The sequence below is a fragment of the Drosophila subobscura genome, chromosome J, assembly GCF_008121235.1.
Source record: "Drosophila subobscura isolate 14011-0131.10 chromosome J, UCBerk_Dsub_1.0, whole genome shotgun sequence".
Lineage (NCBI taxonomy): Eukaryota > Metazoa > Arthropoda > Insecta > Diptera > Drosophilidae > Drosophila > Drosophila subobscura.
In genome coordinates, this window is record NC_048532.1 from 22,597,478 (window position 1) to 22,618,933 (window position 21,456).

A 21,456-nucleotide genomic window follows, 5' to 3' on the forward strand; every position below is an offset into this window, starting at 1 on the left:
AGGTCAGTGCCCTATATTGAATTCCGAGAAATGGCAAATGGTTGGCTGCATAGTTTCACGCTTCACGCTCTGACTTCATTTCTCCCTCAAGAATGGCGTATTTCAGAACAATCCTACACGTCGAGTGGAGCCAATTGTGTTCTTTCCATTATAAAGGAATACGCGTCCCTTAGTTATCATATGTCCCAAGTGCCAATTGCTTGGCATTGTATCAATGCAACAGTTTTCATAGAACCGGTAAAAATAAATTTGAAGACCCACTGCGTCCCTCCCACAATTTTCACAGGTGAGGCACAAGTGCCGTTACAGGTATCGCGAGTGTTGCGATGTTTTTATCAAAACGATAGCTTGCATATTCAGATGCCCTGGTTTGGTATTTTTTCACATTGATGGACGGTCCCTCAATCGCGCGCGGAACATGTCCGATCATGCACAAAAATATAATGAACAAAGTGCCAACAAAAGACAACGTGACGTAAATGAAGCAAAGGATGTTGGCAATTGCAAACGCTTTTGCAGCGATAGCCTCTTTTGGCCAGAAAGCGACGAAGATAGTTTCTTTTCCAATGCAAAACTCGAGGATATTGTCAGCGGGCGCAATGAGGAGCTCTTCGGTACACAGGCGCCAACGAGCAATAAACCGTTGCAACAGAGTGGATCTGACGATGGCCTTTTTGCCGACATTACATATCCCGGCACCCAAAAAGCCGAGGAAAATGAAGCTCCAACTAAAGAAAATGAGGAGGAAGCCGGCACGCTGTTCAAGCAGATCAATCTCCATGATCTAAGCATTGCCGAAATGGAGAATATTTTCCACGGAGCAGAGGACTTTAGTGAACCAATTGCACAGAACACGCAACTCTTCCTTGATGCAGTTGCCTTCAAAGTGCCCAATCCCAAGACCCCAGAGAGAGCAGAAAAATCGCTGGCTCCGATCAGCGACGAGTCCATGTCCGCCATTGAGGGCCTGGTGCTTGGCACGCAATATGCCACCTGCCACGAGCTGAAAAACCAATCAATACTCGACCCAAGCAATTGGGAGAGTCAGGCCTTTGCCGACTTTGAGCAGAAGAGCCTGCTGCCCAAGGACAGCTTCCCAAGCAAGGGCGACTTCTATGGTCTGCCGGAAAGGGTCAGGAAGATGATACTGGAGCACAAGGGCATCCAGAGTCTGTATGGTAAGGCATTCAGCACTGTGAATATGTACCCAAATCCCACCATTACATGTTTCGTTTTGCTTTCAGAATGGCAGGACGAGTGCCTGAATCTGCCGGCCATACGCCAGCGAAAGAATCTAATCTATGCTCTGCCCACCAGCGGGGGTAAAACCCTAGTGGCAGAGATTCTCATGCTGCGCGAACTGCTGTGCCGGGAGCGAAATGTGCTGTTCATATTGCCCTACGTCTCGATTGTCCAGGAGAAAGTCAGCGCCATGTCTCCATTTGCCATTGAGTTGGACTTTATTGTCGATGAATACACGGCCGGCAAGGGCAAGTGTCCGCCGCAGCCTCGTCGCAAGCGTCGCAGCTTGTTTATTGCTTCAATCGAGAAGGGTGCCGTGCTGATGGACAGTCTGATTGATGTGCAACGTCCCCATGAGATTGGCCTAGTGGTGGTCGATGAGCTGCATTTGATTGGCGAACGGGGACGCGGTGCCACCCTGGAGGCATTTCTCACTAAAGTTATGTTTTTGAATGGTAAGTGGAAGGGTCTATAAAGTGGATGATGGCTCAAAGAACTCTCCTTCTCCTTAGCAAACATACAAATTGTGGGCATGAGTGCAACAATCGGAAACTTAAGCGAGATTTCTGCCTTTCTCAATGCCGATGTCTACACGCGCGGCTTTCGGCCAGTGGAGCTGAAGGAGTACATCAAGTGTGGCTCCGATTTGTTGGAAATCAACTCGTCGGGCCACAAGCTCGAGGAGATATTTGTGCCCAGCCGCACAGTTGACTTTAATGTGAGTCAATATTAGGCTTCTTAAATCGTAGCTTCAATGTCTTTGCTCTCTTTTTTTTCAGTACAGCGAAGCTGTAAAGCGTGCGGATCCCGATCAGTTGGCTGGCTTAATCAGCGAATGTGCGCCAGAGCATTGCTGCCTCGTGTTCTGCCCCAGCCGCAAGAACTGCGAGAATGTGGCCCTGCTGCTGAGCCGCATTGTGCCCAAGGCAAAGTTCTTTGCGCATCGCCGCAGCGAAAAGGTCGATCTGATGGATGCCCTGGACAAGGTGTGTGGCGTTCTCAGCCCCGTGCTGGCCAAAACGCTGCCCTACGGCATTGCCTATCACCACTCCGGCCTCACCACCGACGAGCGCAAGTACATTGAGACCGCCTATCGCTTTGGCGTCGTCACCGTCATCTGCTGCACCTCCACCCTGGCCGCGGGCGTCAATCTGCCAGCCAAGCGGGTCATCATACGCGCTCCCTACGTGGGCCAGCAGTTCATGACGCTGTGCAAGTACAAGCAAATGGTGGGGCGCGCCGGACGTGCTGGCCTCGGGGAGGCAGGCGAGAGTATTCTAATTGCCCAAAGCAAAGACAATCTGCAGGTAGGGCAAATGCTCTTCTCACCCATGGACAAGGCGCTGAGTTCGTTGTACGAGCAGGAGGCAGTGGGCTTGCAGGCAAGTACTTAACTATTGTTTTCTAGGCTTACCTGCGATCCTTCCATGGGTAATTGCTGCTTTGTGACACTCCACGTTTATATTGGGTTGAGATTTCCGCACTGACTGTAGGGTAAAATATGATTTTGATTGTTTATATACCTCGGCTATGGATCGCAAATTCTATCTATCGTCTCTTGTGGATTCTAGACTGTGGACTGTGGCGATCGGTGTAGCTGTGTAGCTGCGGTGGGGGAATTGCGTAAACATCTCGAACCCCTCTTGTATTTTGTGCTGACTTGGCTGAAAGGGTGGAACTGGCGAGCTTTTAGCCATAGAATCTTCTGCATAAATTTATAATCTAATTAAATCTTTACGCCTCCTTTCTAGTCACTCATTCTGAGCGTAATTGGGCTAAAACTGGCCGACTGCCGTCGCGATTTGAACAGCCTGGTGAACAGCACACTCCTTGCGGTGCAGGCGAATGCCCTGGAGGTGGCCGTGGACGAGCTGGTGCTCCGCATACTCAAAGAAATGTTCAAGAACAAAGTGCTGCAGCTGTCGGAGGCCAAGCCAAAGGCGACAAACTGTTCGGTTATCATAACCACACAGGATGGCGACCAAAGCACACGTCCTGCAGGCGATCGTCGTCTATTGATCGGCCAATCCACGCGCTTCAAGCTCACGGACATTGGACGGGCTGCCTTCAAGGCGGGCATTGATTACAAGCGTGCCAGTGCCATACACACCGAACTGAAGCAGGCCCAGCAGCAGCTCATTCTCAGCAGCTACTCGCATCTGCTGTATCTCGTGGTGTGCTTCAACTCGAACGAGCGAGGAGATGAGCTGTTCCCCGCCGATGCCAGCATTCTGTTCAATGTCTACACATCGCTCTCCACCGAATCGCAGGCGCTGTTCAAGCAACTCGGCTTCACCGAGGCCCATGCGGCGAGGCTCTACAAGACGCAGTCCGTGCAGGGTCCCATGTCGCTGCAGCTGAATCGCCTCTACAAAGTGCTCATCCTGTCGGATATCCTCGATCTGCTGCCGCTGCCCACAGTCTCTGGCAAATACAACGTGGAACGTGGCACGCTGCAGCATCTGATTAGCCAATCGATTGCCGCCTCCAGTGCCATTGTGCGGCTGTGCGAGGAGATGGCAGAGTTCTGGTGCTACAAGCCACTGTTCGAGCGCATCCTGCACAAAATGGATCGCTGTGGCACGCTAGAACTGGAGCCACTCATGGAGCTGCCGGGTGTTAAAATTGTAGGACAAAATCTGCAAATGTCTGGAAGCTCATTGGGTTACATTTTCTCTTCTTGTTCTTTCAGAATCGCGCCAAGCAGCTGTATGCAGCGGGCTTCAGAACCATCGAGGACTTGGCCAGAATACGGCCCATGATCTTAGTGCAAAGCGTCGAGCATATGCCACTGCGCGTGGCCACGGAAATTGTCTCAGCAGCAAAGGTTGTGTGGAATGTTGTTTATACCTGAATCTGTTTGCTGTTTACTGATTCTGTATTTCTTTGCTAGATTATTTTGATGAAGAAACTCGATCACTTGGAGGAGGAAACGGAGAACCTGAAGGTCTGCCTGCGCTCGAGTGATTAGAGGCGTGGCTAGTGGCTGGATTGTGAGTGTTTTCCATTTGTGTTTTCTTCTATTTTATTGTTATCTAGTTTAGTTAAGCACTCGGACTTAAGTCTTCTTTCTGGACACTGAACTTACACACATATTACAGAATTTTAAATTAGGAATTTTAAGTAAATTTCTCTCTTTTTTCGTCTCTCACTAAATGTACTTTAAGGACATTTGGCCACGGGTATTGCGGGTCTGCCTGCTGGGCATTGTCCATTGTTCATCTTTCTGCTGGGTGTTGGTTGGTTGTGGTGTTGGTGTTGGTGTTGGACAGACAAATGCGCAATGTTCCGGCTACTATCACGACAATTGAGTATTATACAATGTAGGGGCATGGGCATTACATATTACATATTAGAAGTAAGTAGTTAAGTTCTTCTCTTAACCTTATGTGTGGGGGGACTAAAGTACTTTCACTCCTCTTCGATTGCTCTCGGGGGAAACTTATTTACAGCTGCAGAAACTGCAAAGAAAAAGATCAACACTTAGCGGGAAATGTCAGAGGTTGAGCCCCTCCTGCCACTCACCTTATTACACACAGAAACTTCTCGTGTTTTTAATAGGCAAAATCATCGTAGAAATGCTGGGCAGTTCGTCCATTCATTTGCGGTTGATGATGACTCACGCCACCAGCTCCGGCTGATCCTCCTCCAATGGCTGATCCTCGGGGAGCAGCGTATTCGTGTCGATGTGAACGCGCGGCTTGCGACGGGACAATGGCCCGCCTGCGTATATCTGTCGATGAGAAATAGGAATCACTATGGTAGCTCGCTGGCTGCTGGGATTGCGATTGCGATGCTGATGCTGATGCTGAAGCGGTTGATGTTGGTGATGATTGCTGCGGATGATACTGTTGCTGATAGGCAAATGGATTGTAGGCGGATGAGGCAGGCGCTGCATAGGCACTGGCATAGGGTCGACCCCCCTGCTGCTGCTGCTGCTGCTGCGATTGATATGGAAGCGGATGCGAGTTCTGAAGCTGCAGCTGATGCTGTGGCACTGGCGAGAGCGGCTTGAGCGTCGGATCGAGCGCATCGTTCAGCGTCACGTCGTAGTCGTTCTCGTAGAGCTCGTCGAGATTCAGTTTCGGTGGCGGCGGCTGCTGCTGCTGCTGCTTGGGCGTGGCCGGCAGTGCGCTGCGAGGCGGCAGCGTGGTGCGCGGCGGACTCGGAGACGGAGGCGCCAACGCCTCAACGTCCTCCTCCTCCTCCTGCTCTTCGTCCTGCTCCGCCGCCTCGTCCTCGCTGCTGTCCGGCCGTCCTCGCAGCAGCGGGGCCCCGTGCTCCAGCAGACGCACCCCCGAGATGGTCGAACCCATGTCGATGGGCGTGCTGTCTGTGGTCACGGCTGGCACTGGCCTCAGGGCCACGCCCACGGGCTGAAGGCCGCGCGGCAGATAGGGGCTGCCGCCCCGAGAGGGCAGGAAGGGTCGCTTGACCACACGTACCGATGATGGACGCTGCGCGCTCTTCCCCGGTGCCGTTCTTCCGCTCAGCGAATTCGCTCTCGTTCGTGGCGCAATCGCGGCTGCGACTGACGGCGTCTCCTCCTCCCCGCTGATGATGGGCTCTGCCGTGTCCTCCTCCTCCTCCACGATGGGCTGGCGGGGGCGTGGCGCTATGGGCTTCCTGGTGGTCGTTGCCGCCTTCGAGCGACTCCTCAGGTTGCCACGTGCCGGCGCGGCTGTTGCCACTGGCGCTGGCGCGGGGCTCTCCCCGTAATCCTCGTCCTCAAAGTCCACATCGGCCGCTGGTGCGCGGGATCGGGGTGCCAGAGGGCGCTTACGCTTGCGCGGTGGCTCCGGCTCCTCGTAGTCCTCCTCCAGTGGCTTCTTGTCCGTCACGGGCTTCCGCAGTGTGCCCCGCGTGGGCTTCAGCTGCTCGGCCCTGGACGCGGGCAACGTGCGTCGTCGGGGATCGTTCCTGGCTGGCGGCGGTGGTGGTGGCGGTGGCTGCTCGTAGTCATCCTCCAGTGGCTGCTCCTGGGAGTAATCCTCCTCGTCCTGCCCGTGCCCGGACGGCGGCTGGACGGTGGCCGTGTTCTTCTGCACCGGATACGAATACTTTTTCTTCTCGGTGATGGGCACGGGACGCGCAATCTTCGGTGGAGCCCTGGGCCTGGCGTAGACCGAGGCGGCGGCCGCCTTGGGCGTGATAAATTCCGTGAGGGGCTTCGGTGTGGTCTTCACCTTCTGCGGCGTCTGCTCCTCGGCAGCCTCCTCCTGGTCCGTGCCGCCGTAGGGCTTCTCGTACTCATCCAGATCGTCGATGGCGGAGGAGGGCGTCGTGCGCTTCTCGTTGCTGCGGCGCCTGGCCAGCGGTCGATCCTCATTGAAGCTGCGTCGCTCCTCCGCTCGACCGGGCTTGCGGGGCGGCGAATTCTTCCTGCCAGCGGCTCCTGGCGTGGGTTTTCCCCTACGCACTGCCGGCCGCTCCTCATAGTCCTCGTCCAGCGACTCCTCCTCATCCCTGTAGCGATTTCTGTTGCGTCTCGTGGGCTTCTCCACCTCGTACTCCTCCTCGTAGTCAGAGTCCAGCTGGGGCTTGCGATGACGCGGCCTGGTCTTGTGCCTGCGCGTTGGTCGCTCGTAGTACTCGTCCTCGTACTGATCCTCCTCATCGTAGTAGTAGTCATCGATGGGTCGACGGTTGTACGGCCGCCTCAGCGGTCGTTGGGGTCTTTGAAGTCTGCGACGCGGTGCTGCCGGCTGCGTGGGCGGTGGGGCAATGGTTGTGGTAGTCGTGGATGTGGTGGTGGTGGCCATGTACAGAGCATCGTTTCTGGAAGTGAATGAATATTCGTGAGAGTTGTTCCTTAGAGTTCTCTGCAGATCTGTTACCTATTCCAATACTTTTGTGATCCCTCGCAGTCCACATCGGAGGCAAAGTGGCAGATGAATGTCCGCTGATCAAAGGCCGTGAAGTTGGCGCACAGAAAATCGTGTCGTATGCCGTAGACGCAATGATGGTAGATCTGCAATGAGACGATGTTGTCCGAGTTGTTAGCAATTCCATAACTAATCCAAATGTTTAGCGCCAAAGGCAAAAATCAAACAATTTTTGAGGTCAAGATCGAGCGCGAGGCTCAAACGAGTTTTGTTTTTGGCGTCACGTAAGCGACGGTAAACCCGTCCGTGGAGTCGCGTTGCAAAAGAGAAATTACTGGACATATGCACATAGGGTTGGTGCCGGGACAAGGTCGCGCGTCTCACCTGGCACTTGTACTCGATGGAGGCATAGAAGCCATCGTGCAGGCCCTCGCACTTGAAGTGAATCTCATCCATGGGCGGCACAGTCGACAGGAAGGGATAGCTTGAGAGATTGTAGCTATAGAAGAGATGGTTAGTGCATCCTTGGACGTTCCCCATTCGCGTTTCTTTGTTACCCGTTCAATTCCCTTGGCAAATTGGGATCCCAAATGTAATCAATCTGCGGAATGCCCGTCAGCTTGGAGTTCTTTGTGGAGCTGCGAGTGTTGTTCTCCGCCTGTTGGGTTGGACATTTACACCATCAATAATCGAGTACACCAGTGGGAAAATCTTCCCCAACTTCTCCTCGCTCACCTTGGGAACATCGCTGTTGCTGCTGCCCTCTGGCACTGGTGTGTTCTCCTCCTCGACGGCTGTGTCCTCTGTGGTTGTGCTGGTGGTGCTGGTGCTGCTGGTGGAGGCGGGTGTCTTGGCAATGGAGACCTTCTTGAAGGGCAGGGCAGCCTCTGAGCAGGCCAACAGGCTCAGCAGCAGCACTGCAAAAAATCGCAAATCGGTATTAAAATTTCACAGCTCGAATGTGTTGCATAATCCGCAGGATGGGAACCCGTTTCGGTTCATTTATCCTCTCCTCTCACCTGTTGCTGCCATGAACAGCCAGCGCTTGGCGCTTTTCATCTTGAAGGTTTCTCTGATCACTTTGGGGGGGATAAAACAACACTTTTGGCTTAACTGAAACGATAAAACAGTCGCAAAAATATTACATAAGACATTCAAAATAACCATTAGCCAGTGCCACACCCTTGGAGCTTAAGATTTATGTTCTAGACAAGTCGTTGAACGCTGCGGAAACAAAAGAAACAAAAGAATTCTTCGTTCCCTTTGCGCCTCTTGCTGCGGCCCCAAAGTTCTGGGCTTTGATTTGATATTTCAGACACGTTCTCCCCCGGGGTTTAATGCTACTTTCTGCGGCTGTCATTCAAGTTGGGAAGAGCGTTACATTGTTGGGAGTTTTAAGGCGGAAAAGAAATGCATTCGAGCTAAAATTGGTCGTAGAAAGTGTTCTTAATGCTTGGTTTGGGCTCGGGCTATCTGTCGTTGAATTTTCTCTTGCATTTGCCTGGCAAACGTTTTGGGTAGAAGTGAAAATACTGGGGGGAGTTATAGGTTTCTTATGAGCAAATGGAGAAGAAAACTAATGGAAAATCATTGAAAGTTTCAAGCTAAAATTGTTTTAAATTTCTGTACTCAATTACCTGTAAATGAAGTTATTGCTAAGGTCTAGTTGAGAGCCCATAAAAGTGCAATAATCTTCGTTAAACTTTTGTAACAATCTCTACATAATTATTTCCATATTAAACAACCATATTAAAACGTTTAAAACAATCGCTTCATCGCTTTGTCGGTGTGTTACTTAGAGTTTTCTTCATATCCACAGCGAAACTCAACTCTTGCTAAGCCTACGAAATTATTTCTATTTGATTAACTAACAAATCTATATGAAAACACAACAGCGATTCCCATGCCTTTACTCATCTCATTCTTCGCTAAATGTTCCATTAACTAAATACAACAAACTCCCATATATTATGTGTTAAATTGTGCACCTTCGCAATCAGCTTCACTTTCCGATTTCCGTCTCAGGTGTCGTTTGGTCGGTTGGGTAATTGCATAATTAGCTTTGGCATCAGCCTTCAATGTCACTTTTGGCTGTGGTGCGGGGAGACGGGGAACCTTACGTAAGGAGAGCGCTTCGTACCCCCACCCATACCCATTTGTCTTCGGGCGAAATTGAAAGGGTAGCAGCCACAGCCACAGCCACAGCAAATAAATAAGTGCTGCCGAGCGAGCGCATAATAATATTGTACAAACACAAAACACAATGCATAACTATAACAAATTGAAAAGCGAATGAACAACCCGACAATCAGCAATCACTTTCATTTCGAATGCGTTTTTCGAGGCAGAGTCTTCGAGTCCAAACAAAGTTGAATGCAAAACGCTTGGCCCGCACCCGAGAGATCATTGGAGCATTGTAATTTGGCAGTCGATAAGCAGAGTTAGTTGAATGCAACTTTTGGCCTGCCTCTGCAAATATATTTATTATGCATTGTTTTTTTTCTATTGCGGGTTTCCTTGAGCACCCAGGAGGACGCTGCTCAACCTCCGACTCCTCCTCCTCCTCCGCGACGGTTTATTCATGGCACAATTTTTGCTTGAATTTTATGCCCCATCGCAGGTTCAAAGATGTTGCCGTTCACACCCTGTTTTTTGTGTGTGTTTTGTTGTTGTTTAAACAAAATGTGTGTCGTGCATTTTAAGTGGAGATTTGATTGGATTTGATGTCTGTCCGTCCGTCAGTTGTCTGTCTGTTTCTGTGGCTTTTAGCTGGCTTTGCGCTTTTTGACATTTCGTCTCTCTGCGTGGGCTGTGACTCTGTTTGCTCAGTTATTTGTATGACAAAATATGATAATGGTTGAGATAACAATTTCAATGGAAATTAATGTCTACATGTCTGTCTGGAAATGCCAAAGGGTTTTGTTCTCTGGGGAGTGGAGAATGCACGAGAATTGTGGAAGGCTTTTCAGTACCAAGTTTAGGAACCTTAAGCCTTAGTTTATTATGAGATTTGGTCAAAAAATCAAGAGAAAAATGGATAAATCTATATAAACCATCTGTTTTCGTTTTGGAATTGTAGCTTGTATTTTTCACTATCACTATTCAAGCTTCAGCTGTCACTTTTTGCCTGCTTTGTACCTTCTTCACTAACGAAACAATAATTTCCCATCATCACTTACCAATTTGTAGCCATAATTGCATTCTATACCTGGGCAATCTGTATATTGCTTCTGTTTCTGCTACCTAAACGTAGCTCTTGCCAACGGACAAACTTTAATTTTATCATTTTGTTACCTACTTCCAACCTGCTTTATGGGGTAACTCTACCCTAATGGGTTTTATGAGTGGCCAAACATGAAAGAGGATGCAGACATCTTTGGCAGAATTCGGGTAGAATTTATTTATACGTGGAAATATTTCTGCATATACGCAGGATGCAGCAGCGCCCCTCGGTTGCTTCTGCGTGCGATCCGCGATTTACCTTCGTGCAACTTTGTTTTATTTGCTGCTCAATGGCGAAGTCAACATCTAAATGCATGTTCCAATGAAAACACCTACAATATTCATCCACAAAATAAACGTAGGCTGTTCTAGTATCTGTAGCTTTTGCTTAAGACCTTCTCCCAGCTGGTTTGGGCCTCAAAACACACTCTAAAAACCCTCCATCAATCAAGCTGGTGTCAGTTTTTTACCCCTTCTATGTACATTTCCAGCCCAGCTTTAAGTTGAGGCCAACCTCAGCCATTTGCTGTCTTCGAATACCACTCGATTAGTGATAAATCGTTGTCTTGGCTAAACAAAGTATTAAGTTTATGGCACGGCATGGCTTGGCTTTTGTTCATATTTAGTGCAGTGCATGGGCCAGTCCACAAAATGAAATATTAATACATTAATTTTTGGCATCTAATCTTTTGCAGCCCACGGATAGGCAGACTCCCAAAAAGAGCAGACCGGGGAGCACGACAATAAATTGTCTGGGTCTCGATGAGCAGGCAGGCCTCAGCTCAGCTCACCTTACCCGCATTGTCTTGGCCAAGTTCAAATTCAAGGCTAAGCACGATGACAAATGCCGGTAAGTTTTGTATTATTTTTTATATTTTTATTGGTACCTATTGTTGCTGCTTTTGTTTACGGAATTAATTGATGGATCATCTGCCTGCCAGTACAATGAACGGAAATGTTGAGACCAATAAAATCTAGATCTGGTTTAGGATTTAATAGAGCCATTTGTGTGTCAGATTTGTTTTGTCTTTCTCCTTGAAATGCTTGCAAATTATGTTCCCAGCAAAGCTGCAAAGATTCTCTCTGCTAGAATTAGTTAGGCTCGAAGGTTCCTCCCACACACACACACACACACACACACACAATGCACAATTAAATTAATTTTTCATGTATTTATTTTTCCACCATGCATTCATGGCCAAAAGCAGCCTAACATCTCCGCTAGAGTCTCTCGAGTCTAGACCCACTACAACAAAAAAACTCTCGTTTTCATTTGCATCTAATTTTTAGCTGAAATTTCTTCGACGTCAGCAACGTGTTTTGTGTGTGAGTTGCTGATGCTGTTGCTGTTGCTGCCCCAATCCGGTTGCACGATAGAAACAGAAGTCGTTGACAAGTTTTTGTGTGTCTGCAATCATCTGTCTTCCCTCTGCTCCCCGCCTCCATTCTCTCTCTTAGCCAGTTTTGCCAGCTGGCCAAGACAGGTCGCTGCTTGTCACGGCAAATTAGCATCTTTATAAGCTGTTATGAGAGCTGGACTGAGGCTGTGGCTGAGCTTTGCTTTTGGTACTTTCAAGGTCGCCTGTTTCTGTGTGCACTACAGAGATCTCATCGCATCTCCCTGGCACCTGATGGCACACTTGATTTTGTTTTTATTTTAACTAATTTCGGAAACTGTGCTTACTTTTTTATGCTTTATTTATCTCATATCTTTGAGGAAGCTAATTCTAGCTTGAAGGCTCGAGCTGAGCTCTTAATTGGGCAGAAAATGTTGTTGATTCACCAGACCATAACGCCTCTTGATTAGATTTCATAGTAAATTTGTCTAATTTGATTGCTAAATCATTTAAATTAAAGCAATTTGCCTTGGCAAAATATTATTTGTATTCCTATGTTTATTGTAGTTCCAAGAACTTATGTTGAGTCGAGGGACATTTGCGAGACTGGGGAATAGGCACACAAATCTGAGCTCTTGAATAGATTTTATGTTTAAACTCTTTCTAGAAAGAGAAACAAACTTTGAGGCAATCAGACGACGAGTTTGGTGTTCTTAAAGATAAAATCGTTCTCTAATTTGCTGAATTATCATTGAAAGATCATTTTCGAAGGGTTTTAAAAGGGAAATCCTTGAAATGAGAACGTTTCAATATGTTTCATCAACTCTAATATGAGGTATTACATTCTCTAATTCTTGTCCCCAACTTCCATCGTTCCCCCCACACTGCAGCACGACTCGAGCCGCACAAGCGACTGCTGCAAAAGAGAATGCCTGGGAACATGGATTACATTTGTGTCTGCCTTTATTCTTTACTTCGTTTTTCTCTGTTTTCTGCCACTGCTCCTGCCTCTCTGCCTATGACAAAGTTTCCCTCGTGGAAAATCCTCCAATTAGGCCTCATCTATCACCCAAATCTTCAGGTTAACTCAGCCATGTCCGCCTGCCAGCCTACCAGACGATTTTCTTTATGCATTTTCCCTCCAGCTGTTTGCAGCTTGAGCAGCATCTTCGTGTCGCTGACACACACCGACGATGCTGCGATGGCGATGGCGGCAAGTGAAAACTAAGTTTCCTTTTTGCCGCCACAGCCACAGCAACATCCACATACAAAACCAAATCCAAGTCCAAGTCCGAAACCAAATCCAAAATCGATTTGTGCTTGTATTTTTTTCTGTCTCAAAGTTGCTGAAGCTGTTCCACAAATAAGTTTTAATCGCCCATTCCGGTTGTCCCCGATCCGATGCTGGGATGCCTTGGTCTGACCCGCGCAGAGGAGGGTTCAGTTTGGGTTGCCCAAGAGAAAATAAACACTCTGCGCACTGGTTGCAATTAACAAAATATTAGTGCTATATTTTTCGTAATTGTGGAAAAAGTACAAAGAGCAAACGAAATGGAGAGTGAAAAGCGGCGCGCCAAATATTGTAAAATGGTCGAGAGACGCGACCAGAGAGAGATGAATGAAAGTAAAATTTCAAAATTTCATTTGTTGCTGCCTGTTGCCTGATGGTCGCTTGATGATGAAAGTAAAATCTTGGCTCAGTTATGTTGGCCATATTCGTAGTGCTGCTGTTGCTGTGGCTGCTTCTGTTTTGGTGTTTGGTGTTCGCTGAAGATGCGCAGACAACAAACTGTAGCACGGGGCTATCGAAGAGGAGGAGGAGGAGGGAGACTGCCTAACAATATACCTTGGCTGGTACAAGGCGCAAAGAAATAATTAGCAACGCCTGAGATCACTTTTGAGTTTGCAAAACGCTGCTCGTATATTTTGGCCATGAGAGATGGTCGGATATGGTCGTTAGAGGTGGAGGAGGAGGAGGCGGGTGGAAAAGGTGTTGGCACTGCACGGAGAGGTGTTTGACTTATATATCTATAAATATCTGTAAACTCACCTTTTTCTGTGTCTCCTTTTGGGTTTGCTAAAATAATCCACAGAAATCTTCAAAGTTTTTCTTCCCCAATTTGTTCTCTTTGATTTTGATTGTAAATTTTCTATAAATTTGATGGAAAGAAAATTATTCCCTAAATGAACAATAAATAAAGTGCCACTGCCGCAAACACAGAGATGAAAATCCACACAGATACAGACACAGACAGTTGCATTTTCATTGCAATTTTCTTTGTTGTACATGTGTGTGTGCGTGTCCATGTGTGCGTTTGTGCCTGCGTCGCTCCATTTGTGTTTGTGGAAATTTTTATAGCTGTTTTTTTCTTGCTCATTTTATAGCTGATTTAGCATTAATTTCGCTGGAAAATCATTTAATTTTTAATTATTTTACGATTGGCAGCACTTTGCCGCTGCAATTCATTGACTTTGCAACACTTTTTCCGGCATTTGGCAACACGATTTTTGATTCGAGCCCGAGAAATGCACTTGATTTGCCATTGGATCTGTGATTTATTATGATTTTTATATAATTTTTACATCTCTCACTGCACACACGCGCACACACACACACAGACAGATGGATAGATATATGCACTCGGTAGATTTGCCACGCCCACTTACTTTATGCGAGGGGGCTGTGTGTTGGCTGCCGTTCACCTGGCTGACCGCTTGCAGTCTGATGTCTGAAGTTGCAGATCGTATTGGCCAACTCGCGAGGTTGGCATAAAAATGGGAATTCGGTTTTGCTTTTTGTCTTTTGCGTTTTGCCTTTGCTTTTGCTACTCCCGAAAGCTCTCTTCGTCGCTAATTTTGGTTCGTCTGCGGCCACCACGCAGGCGCATGCGCCACTCGAAACCGGTTTATTGCCGCTCCAACGGCATTCGGCTTTGCGCTTTGCGCATGCTCTGCACGTTGTCACCGCAAAAGCAGCAGCAAAAGCAGCGGCAGCAGCGGCAGCGGCAGCAAAAGAGAGCCGAGCAGAGCTCTCTCTCTCGCTCTCAGCGTCACTCACAGTTACAGCTTGAGCTTTGCTTTGGCTTTGAGTGCGTTGTGTCTTTGCGTTTGTTATTTTGTCTCTCTCTGTGACTTTGAGTTTTGTTACTTCGTTGGGCTTGTGGCTTCTGGGATTGATTTGCTTTTGCACAGTAGCGTTTCTTCTGGAACTTTTGCAGAAGCAAAGCCAAGCAAGACCTTCTATACCTTTGATCTGTACTTTTGCTACGCTCTGACTTTGCTTCTACTTGCTGTTGGCTGTGTGTTTGTTGTGACTTTTCCCTGTGGCGATTGCTCTGCATTTCGAGCGTGTGCGCTAGTGCTCGATAATCATGCTTAACAGGTTTACTGATTAAGATTTTGTTGTACCCTACACCAGACTACCTCTTGCAAAATATGGTAAAAATGTAACAGAAATTAATACTCTTGTCCTAAAGTGAGCAATTTGTGGTGTAATAATGGTGGATTGTTTTTTGTAGGGAATTTCGATGAAGTTTTTAAAAATACAGGAAAAATTTTTGGAAGTTTGGAAGGTTCATAAATTGAATGAATGAAATATATTTTTATTTATTATTTACCCTTCTATATTCTAACCCCCATCCATTGTATGCACATTAAGCCGAGCTCTTTGTTTACCCCACTTCAAAATTACTTAACCAATTGCTCATGATTTATTATAATTATCGATTAGCAACCCCATATGCATGATGTATTTGTGCAAGTTTTCCAAATGGAATAAATACCTTTTCTTCCTCCTTTGCCTTTGCCACTGACCGCAATGACATAATGGGAGGCAAAACAATAGCAAAAGCCCAACCGAAAATGACGGTTACAGTTCAATTAATGAACCGAGTCGAGTCTTGGCCCAAAAGCCGCGACTCTAAGCCATCTGCCAGGGCATTAGTCACACAAACACACAGAGACTCAAGACAGAAAATAAACCGAAAAATAATTTAAACGGCTCATGAATTATTGCGCATACGCCGCATGCTCCGTGGTCCGTGGTCCGCTCGAGTGGCTCGCTTCGTTTAGCAATTAAATGTTGTACGAGCAGACGCAGCCGTAGGCCACTTAGAGTGCAGTTTTGGACTTCAATTCGAATGCAAAATAATGATAAAAACATTAAACCAGACTCTGTTTGCTTTGGGAAATCAATCAGTCAATGGGGGGGATTATGGCATTTATGTACTCGTATCTCCGCCTCTGCCACTGCCCCTCCATTGCGTCACAAAGTACTGCACTGCACTGCACTGCATCGGCGTCGGCATCGCCATCGACATCGACATCTGCGTTTCGTTCCGTGTGTGAAAGTTGAATTGGAAAAACTAAACTCAAGCCCCAAAAACAAGCGGATTGAACTCAAGTCTGCGATTGTTTGTGTTTTATTTTGGTATTCAAATCTGGAACAGAGACCCAAAAACCGCTTCTCGTATCTGTAGCATGCGGAATGGGGAATTGCCTGCCGGAGCACGGCGTGTGCCTCCGATCTAGTTACACGTTCATCCATTCCACTTACACAGATACTGCGCTACAATCCATGGCACTCCACTCCACTCCTCTATGTTGTCGCTTTGGCTCCCCATATCTGTATGAGAATGGGAGCACTGTGTGTGTGGGTCGCCGCTTGACGCTTGTCGACTGTCGTCTGTCGCTTGCTGCTGCTGCTGCTGCTGAACGGTTTGTTGAACCGGTATTCCACATTAGTGGCAGTGGCAGTTGCAGGTAGCACACACACACACACACACACACAGAGACTGGGAGACAACGTGTTGTAACTTAAGTTAACTGGTCGACAAAAAAACCACCAAAGCAACAATTTCCACAACTTACCCTACCGCCTGCCCGCCTCCCCACACAGCATTACATTACAGATCGATCGTTCCGCTAATGTTTCGCTGCTTTAGATACTTAAATTGATAAAAATGTAATTTTTGGTTGTAACTTTTATTATAATGCTGTCGGAAAATGGTAGCAGGATTAGGTCTGTGGTTGGTTGGAGACTTTCAAGAGGAAATGGCATTATTTTTCAACGAATTTCTGCAGCACATTCCCTGCGTTGATTTCCTTTGTTGACTTATTTTCTTCTTGCCTTTTGTTTCCCTTGAAATTCAACAAAGAATCGCAGCGCTGATGAATGTTCTCCCTCTTAAAAGTGTCATAACAATTTCAGTTTACTTTTGCATTAAATCTGAATTTTTATTTGATTTTCTTGTGGTTGCCTTTTGTCCAATTAGCCCAAATTCGTGCCAGCCTCACCCTAAAATCAGTTCTGAGTCATTCTGCTCGTTCCGCTGTAATTCTGTTCGTTGACCAAAACGAATCCAAATGCCATGTAAATTTTGCTGTAATTATATTAAGCTACCCCCCACCACAGGGCAGAAAAGTCGTTCAACTTGTTTTCTTACTTATTGTTATTGTTTTATTGCTGTTGTTGGCTTTGCAACTGGTTCGATTGTATCATAAGTTTTTGTACATTCTCTTAACGGGGCGGAGCCTTGAGATGTTGCCTGCCTGCTGCCTGCCTGCCTGCCTGCTGAATCGAATTACAATTCCGCGAAAGACAGAAAAAACTTCGATACAACTTCGTGATTGACCTTGGGGTCTGTCTCTCCCCAGTGGCTGTTTCCATCACCTCTTTAGAGGATAAAAAAGTTCACCACAAATCGGAACACCTTGCCCAAAGTGCTATTCGAGGCAGCCCGCTCGGCGGTGTCCTCTGGCACTTCGGCGCCCTCCACCAGATGTGCATCCAGTTGGGCCTCCAGCTCCGCGCCATAGCGTAGGATGTACCACTCGGCCACCAGGTACACAATCAGCGTGAGGAATGCAAACTTTAGGTAAATCTTGAACACATCCAGCACGTGGAGGCACACCTGATGGAGTATCACCCAAAGGTCCATAATGTCTTTGAGTCTCTGTGAATCTTTGATCAACGATTGCGATTTTTGCTTAAATGAGGTCGTCTCTCTCTTGCTCTCTCTCTCTCTCTGTGGCCCTCTCCTTGCTGCTGTCTTCATGGGTTTATTATGCAATTGTTGGCTTTAAATTTGTTGCTGCTGCTGCCGCTGCTGTGATGCTGCACATTTCGCTTTTGGCTCTGTGAGTGATGTCGCCTCAATGGGATGTTGTTGGTCTTTGGACTCATTTGCATTGGCTATCCGCTGGTTGTGGTGTTGATTGAGTTTCGTCTTTCATTGAGCTCAAGCAGAGGCAACTTAATTATGTTAATTTGTGTAGAGCATCGCATCGCCATTGATTTCGTTCACTCTCTTTCACTCTTTCACTCTTTCTTCAGTTTCGTGGCGGCTCCCTGTAAAAGTTTAAACAAAACAAATTTCGCTTTAATTTGATTGAAAATTAATTTGAAACCAACGAAAGAAAGATGATCCCAAAGCAAGAGTAAACAAATTGGAAATTGCGAAAAATTGTGGCCCAAAAACTGGAGCGAAAGGTGTGACCACAAAAAAATGTGAGATAAATCCAAGAAATTCGAATACAAATATGGAAATTGAGGCAGGTCCAAATTGGTTGATTAGCATAGAAAATGGTTGTTTGATTAAATTGAATATTTAAATGGAGAGAGGAGCAAGAAGATCCAATTTGTGGCTAGGTTATAAACCTTGAATCGATTGGAGATTGTGCAATGCCCAGAAAGAGAGGCTAAGAGAAGGTCTTTGTGCTTCAAAGGTGATTTGTTGATGGGAGATCTATGCAGGGGAGAACTATGATGCCTTTCTGCATACTTATGCCCTAAAGCATTCGAATTTACATTCATTTCCACCCACAACTCGAGCATTCATTGAACTCTGACAGTCCCAAAATAAATTAAAAATATCTCAAGTAGCATCAGAAATGTTAACCGTATCCCATTGAACTCTGCTGCAAAACGCTGCCAAATCAAACGTCAATCAATCGCAGATCAATCAACTTTTGCCCTGATAATGAACCAACGTTTTGTGGCACCTTCAACCTTCCCATGGACCGGACTCCCCTTTGAGCGCACGCCACTGCCTCTGCTGCTGTCAGCGGCTGACGAACTGAAGAGACAAACTCCAGTCAAAACTGGCCAACGAGATTGCATCTTTTTTGGATTTGAATACACTTGACAATCGCTTAACGAAAAGCGACTTAACCTTACCCCAAACGAAACCAGACAACCGGAGACTGGACACCAGAGCGACTGAGGACTGAAGACCAAAGATGAGAGCCTCCTCTTCAGCAATCCTCTTCGATAATCGCAGCAATTATACTAAGCACACAAATCAACTTCAACTTCAACCGGTGAACAGACAGACAGGCTTGAGAGCCGAGGAGGAGTAGAGTCTCTTCAGTGCAGGGAAAAAACAAACCATAACGAAATGTTTTACATTAATTTCAAAACGCATGCGAAATCCCCAAGTTGCATTGCAACAAAACAAACAAAAAGAAGCAACAAAAAGATACAAAAACCAGTTGCAAAAATTGTATACAAAGTGGATTGCCTTCGTCCGTTCACTGAAGGTGGAGGAGGAGGAGGAGGAGGTGGACACCGTCTCTTCCTGGCCATGCAAAACTTTTGTAAATGTTGAAGTTGAATTGTCGCATAAAATCGGAAAACTCAGGGACTCTGCCGCTCGAGACCCAAAGCGAAATGGTGATGGTTAATGGACAAAATTTAAGACTCAACAACCGCTGCAGAGGCAGAGGCAAAGCTCTAAGAAGATTTCACAGAAGTCTCTCCACTTGTACTCGAACTGGAACCTGTAGCCGTGCCCGTACCCGTAGCAAGATGATGACAAGATGACTCTAGCTTGGGGTCTCGTCTCGTCGCTGACCGCTGGGATCTTGTGTGTGCGTGGATCTACCGGTTTTTCGAGACCAGATACCTTGAAAGACCTTCTGACATTTTGCCGATTTTGTTACTCTTCTCTTTTTGGCTATGCGGGCTAGTGTCTAGTTTTTTGGTTGCTCTTCTCTGAACATGGAGCACCTGTGGCACTTTTTGTAGTGATAGAACAGAGGCAGTAGCTGGAGTTCTTAGCTGTTCAATAAAAAATCTTTCAGTTAATTCTCCTGCACGATGACAGCGCTCTATGATCTATGGATTAAACATATAATTCATCAGTTAGCTTGTGTTTTTTTCTTAAGATCTTCATTTCGAAACTTCGAAAAATGTATCCTTCTTCTTTACATTTGTTTCTGCCTTAAGATCTCTTTCCATTTCCCCTTTCTAGAGTATTCAAACTTCTTTATTCCACTACAACATCTCTCTCTTACCCACAAATTGAATTTTCGCAATTTATTGAAAACAATTTCAACATTTTCGAGTCAAGTTAATGAAATAATTTGTATTTTTGCTTCGCTCTCCTCCCTCTATTATATTTTAAGCTCTCTGTGGAGCATATTTCGTTTGGTTATTTTGCATAAAATTCGCGTCACATTGTAAATTATTTAGTTGCATATTAATTAGTGGACAATTCCCACACCGTAACAAAGAGGGAGAAATAAAACATAAATATTGTTCAAGAGAAGGCTCTCTTACATAATGGAAATGGTGTTAACTCGACTCCAGTTACCACTTCGCTATAGCCATTATTATAAATATTATTATTATTATTATTGTGGTTGTCTTAGGCCATTGAAAAGCGTAGGGCAGGGAGGAAACAAAACCGAATGTGGGTGACCAGCGCCAGTCAGGAAAATGTAACATTTAAAGCAGGAAATAAATGTTGACAGAGTGCGGGCAGGGGCGGGGATACTCGCGAAAGTGTTACACAAAATTGTGTCAAACTTTGTTTTGGCTTTCGGTTAATGACTGAAATTGAAATTGACTTTTAATTAGGATTTCTTGTTTGTGCTTTCTGCTTTGATTTTGTTTCTCCGTTCATTTGCCTAAAGACCGGGCCGGGCCGTGGCTCGAGCTCCGATGATATTTCCGCATCACAGTTGGCGGCTTATTTCTTATGCATGAACGACCACACAGCCATTGCGTAGGTGTACGATGGCGCGAATATATACTATGTACCTTATATGTATACATACATATTTGAGGTATATAATTACCGATCTGCTTGTATTTGATGCGGAAATTGTGTGCCTGAGGCGTTGGCATATAAAACTTGAACTACTTCTTCGACACTACGCTGCTGCGAGTATTTCTTCCTAATTTGAATTTTAGTTATGCAGCTGGATGTCACGGGGTGTGAGAGAGGTAGAGAGAGAGCAAGAGAGAGGATTGTAACTGTATCTATTGATGTATTTGTAGAGATTGAATTCAGTTCTCCCTATGATCTCTTTGTAGAATTATGTCTAAAAGATATCAACCATAGTTATGGACTGCTTTAAGATTCCTTTAACAATATGGCATAAAACATTTCTGCTTCCCAGCCTCCGTTTCCAGAAATTTTCGACATTTGTTTAATGTCAAGCCAAAGTCTAAGCTGAGTGAAGGGCGGTATGTCCGTATTCCCCTTCCACTTGGTACCTCCGTCAGCCATTCACCTTCCCATTGGGCCACTTTTTCGTGCACCGCTTCGCAGCCTCCATTTTCAGCTGACTTGGCACAATATTTATTTACTTCCACTCCCAGACGTAATTCCAAAATGAACGACGGCTGCTCTCCACACTGTTTGCCATAATTACCGCATTATTTAACCACACTTCCGTAGGCAATTCATTTCCATTGCAGAGATGGTCTAAAATCAATTTGGAAAGTTATTTATCAGAATTATTGTTACAAAACGAGAAAAACAAACAACAAAAAAACCGGAAAGCTGATCTTTAGAAAGCAGTGTGACTGCAGATTGATGGGT

At 46.3% G+C, this 21,456-nt stretch overlaps 3 protein-coding genes across 5 annotated transcripts in view; 1 reads left to right on the forward strand and 2 right to left on the reverse strand.

Annotated features, from left to right (window-relative positions):
- Positions 1-386: 386 nt before the first annotated feature.
- The window catches only part of LOC117895294 (helicase POLQ-like), a 46,546-nt gene continuing 25,476 nt past the window's right edge, over positions 387-21,456 (forward strand). The window contains exons 1-8 of one of the 2 annotated variants that reach the window (XR_004648909.1): positions 387-1,178; positions 1,245-1,697; positions 1,755-1,960; positions 2,022-2,624; positions 2,994-3,869; positions 3,935-4,069; positions 4,136-4,235; positions 10,985-11,139. Coding sequence is in view for 1 of the 2 variants with exons in the window: in XM_034802848.1 (XP_034658739.1) it covers positions 419-1,178; positions 1,245-1,697; positions 1,755-1,960; positions 2,022-2,624; positions 2,994-3,869; positions 3,935-4,069; positions 4,136-4,213 (3,111 nt within the window). In the remaining variant the exon portion in view is untranslated. Of the gene's footprint in view, positions 1,179-1,244; positions 1,698-1,754; positions 1,961-2,021; positions 2,625-2,993; positions 3,870-3,934; positions 4,070-4,135; positions 4,354-10,984; positions 11,140-21,456 lie in introns of those variants that run through there. The other variant, XM_034802848.1, reaches the window with a different exon arrangement.
- Positions 4,243-14,384, reverse strand: LOC117895295 (serine/arginine repetitive matrix protein 1). 2 transcript variants are annotated; one of them, XM_034802849.1, is made up of 9 exons: positions 14,294-14,384; positions 13,677-13,776; positions 8,087-8,180; positions 7,803-7,984; positions 7,625-7,725; positions 7,452-7,566; positions 7,080-7,213; positions 4,768-7,020; positions 4,243-4,702 (listed from the first exon to the last, which is right to left on the reverse strand). In XM_034802849.1, the coding sequence occupies exons 3-8, from the start codon at positions 8,124-8,126 to the stop codon at positions 4,797-4,799; spliced, it is 2,796 nt and encodes a 931-aa protein (XP_034658740.1). In that variant the 5' UTR covers positions 8,127-8,180; positions 13,677-13,776; positions 14,294-14,384; the 3' UTR covers positions 4,243-4,702; positions 4,768-4,796. The 2 variants fall into 2 exon arrangements, with proteins under 2 accessions (XP_034658740.1, XP_034658741.1); XM_034802850.1 differs by lacking the exon at positions 4,243-4,702 and having other exon boundaries at positions 4,774-4,975; positions 5,688-7,020; positions 14,294-14,383.
- LOC117895306 lies at positions 17,273-21,437 on the reverse strand. Its single transcript, XM_034802866.1, has 2 exons — positions 21,287-21,437; positions 17,273-17,975 (listed from the first exon to the last, which is right to left on the reverse strand). The coding sequence occupies exon 2, from the start codon at positions 17,680-17,682 to the stop codon at positions 17,302-17,304; it is 381 nt and encodes a 126-aa protein (XP_034658757.1). The 5' UTR covers positions 17,683-17,975; positions 21,287-21,437; the 3' UTR covers positions 17,273-17,301.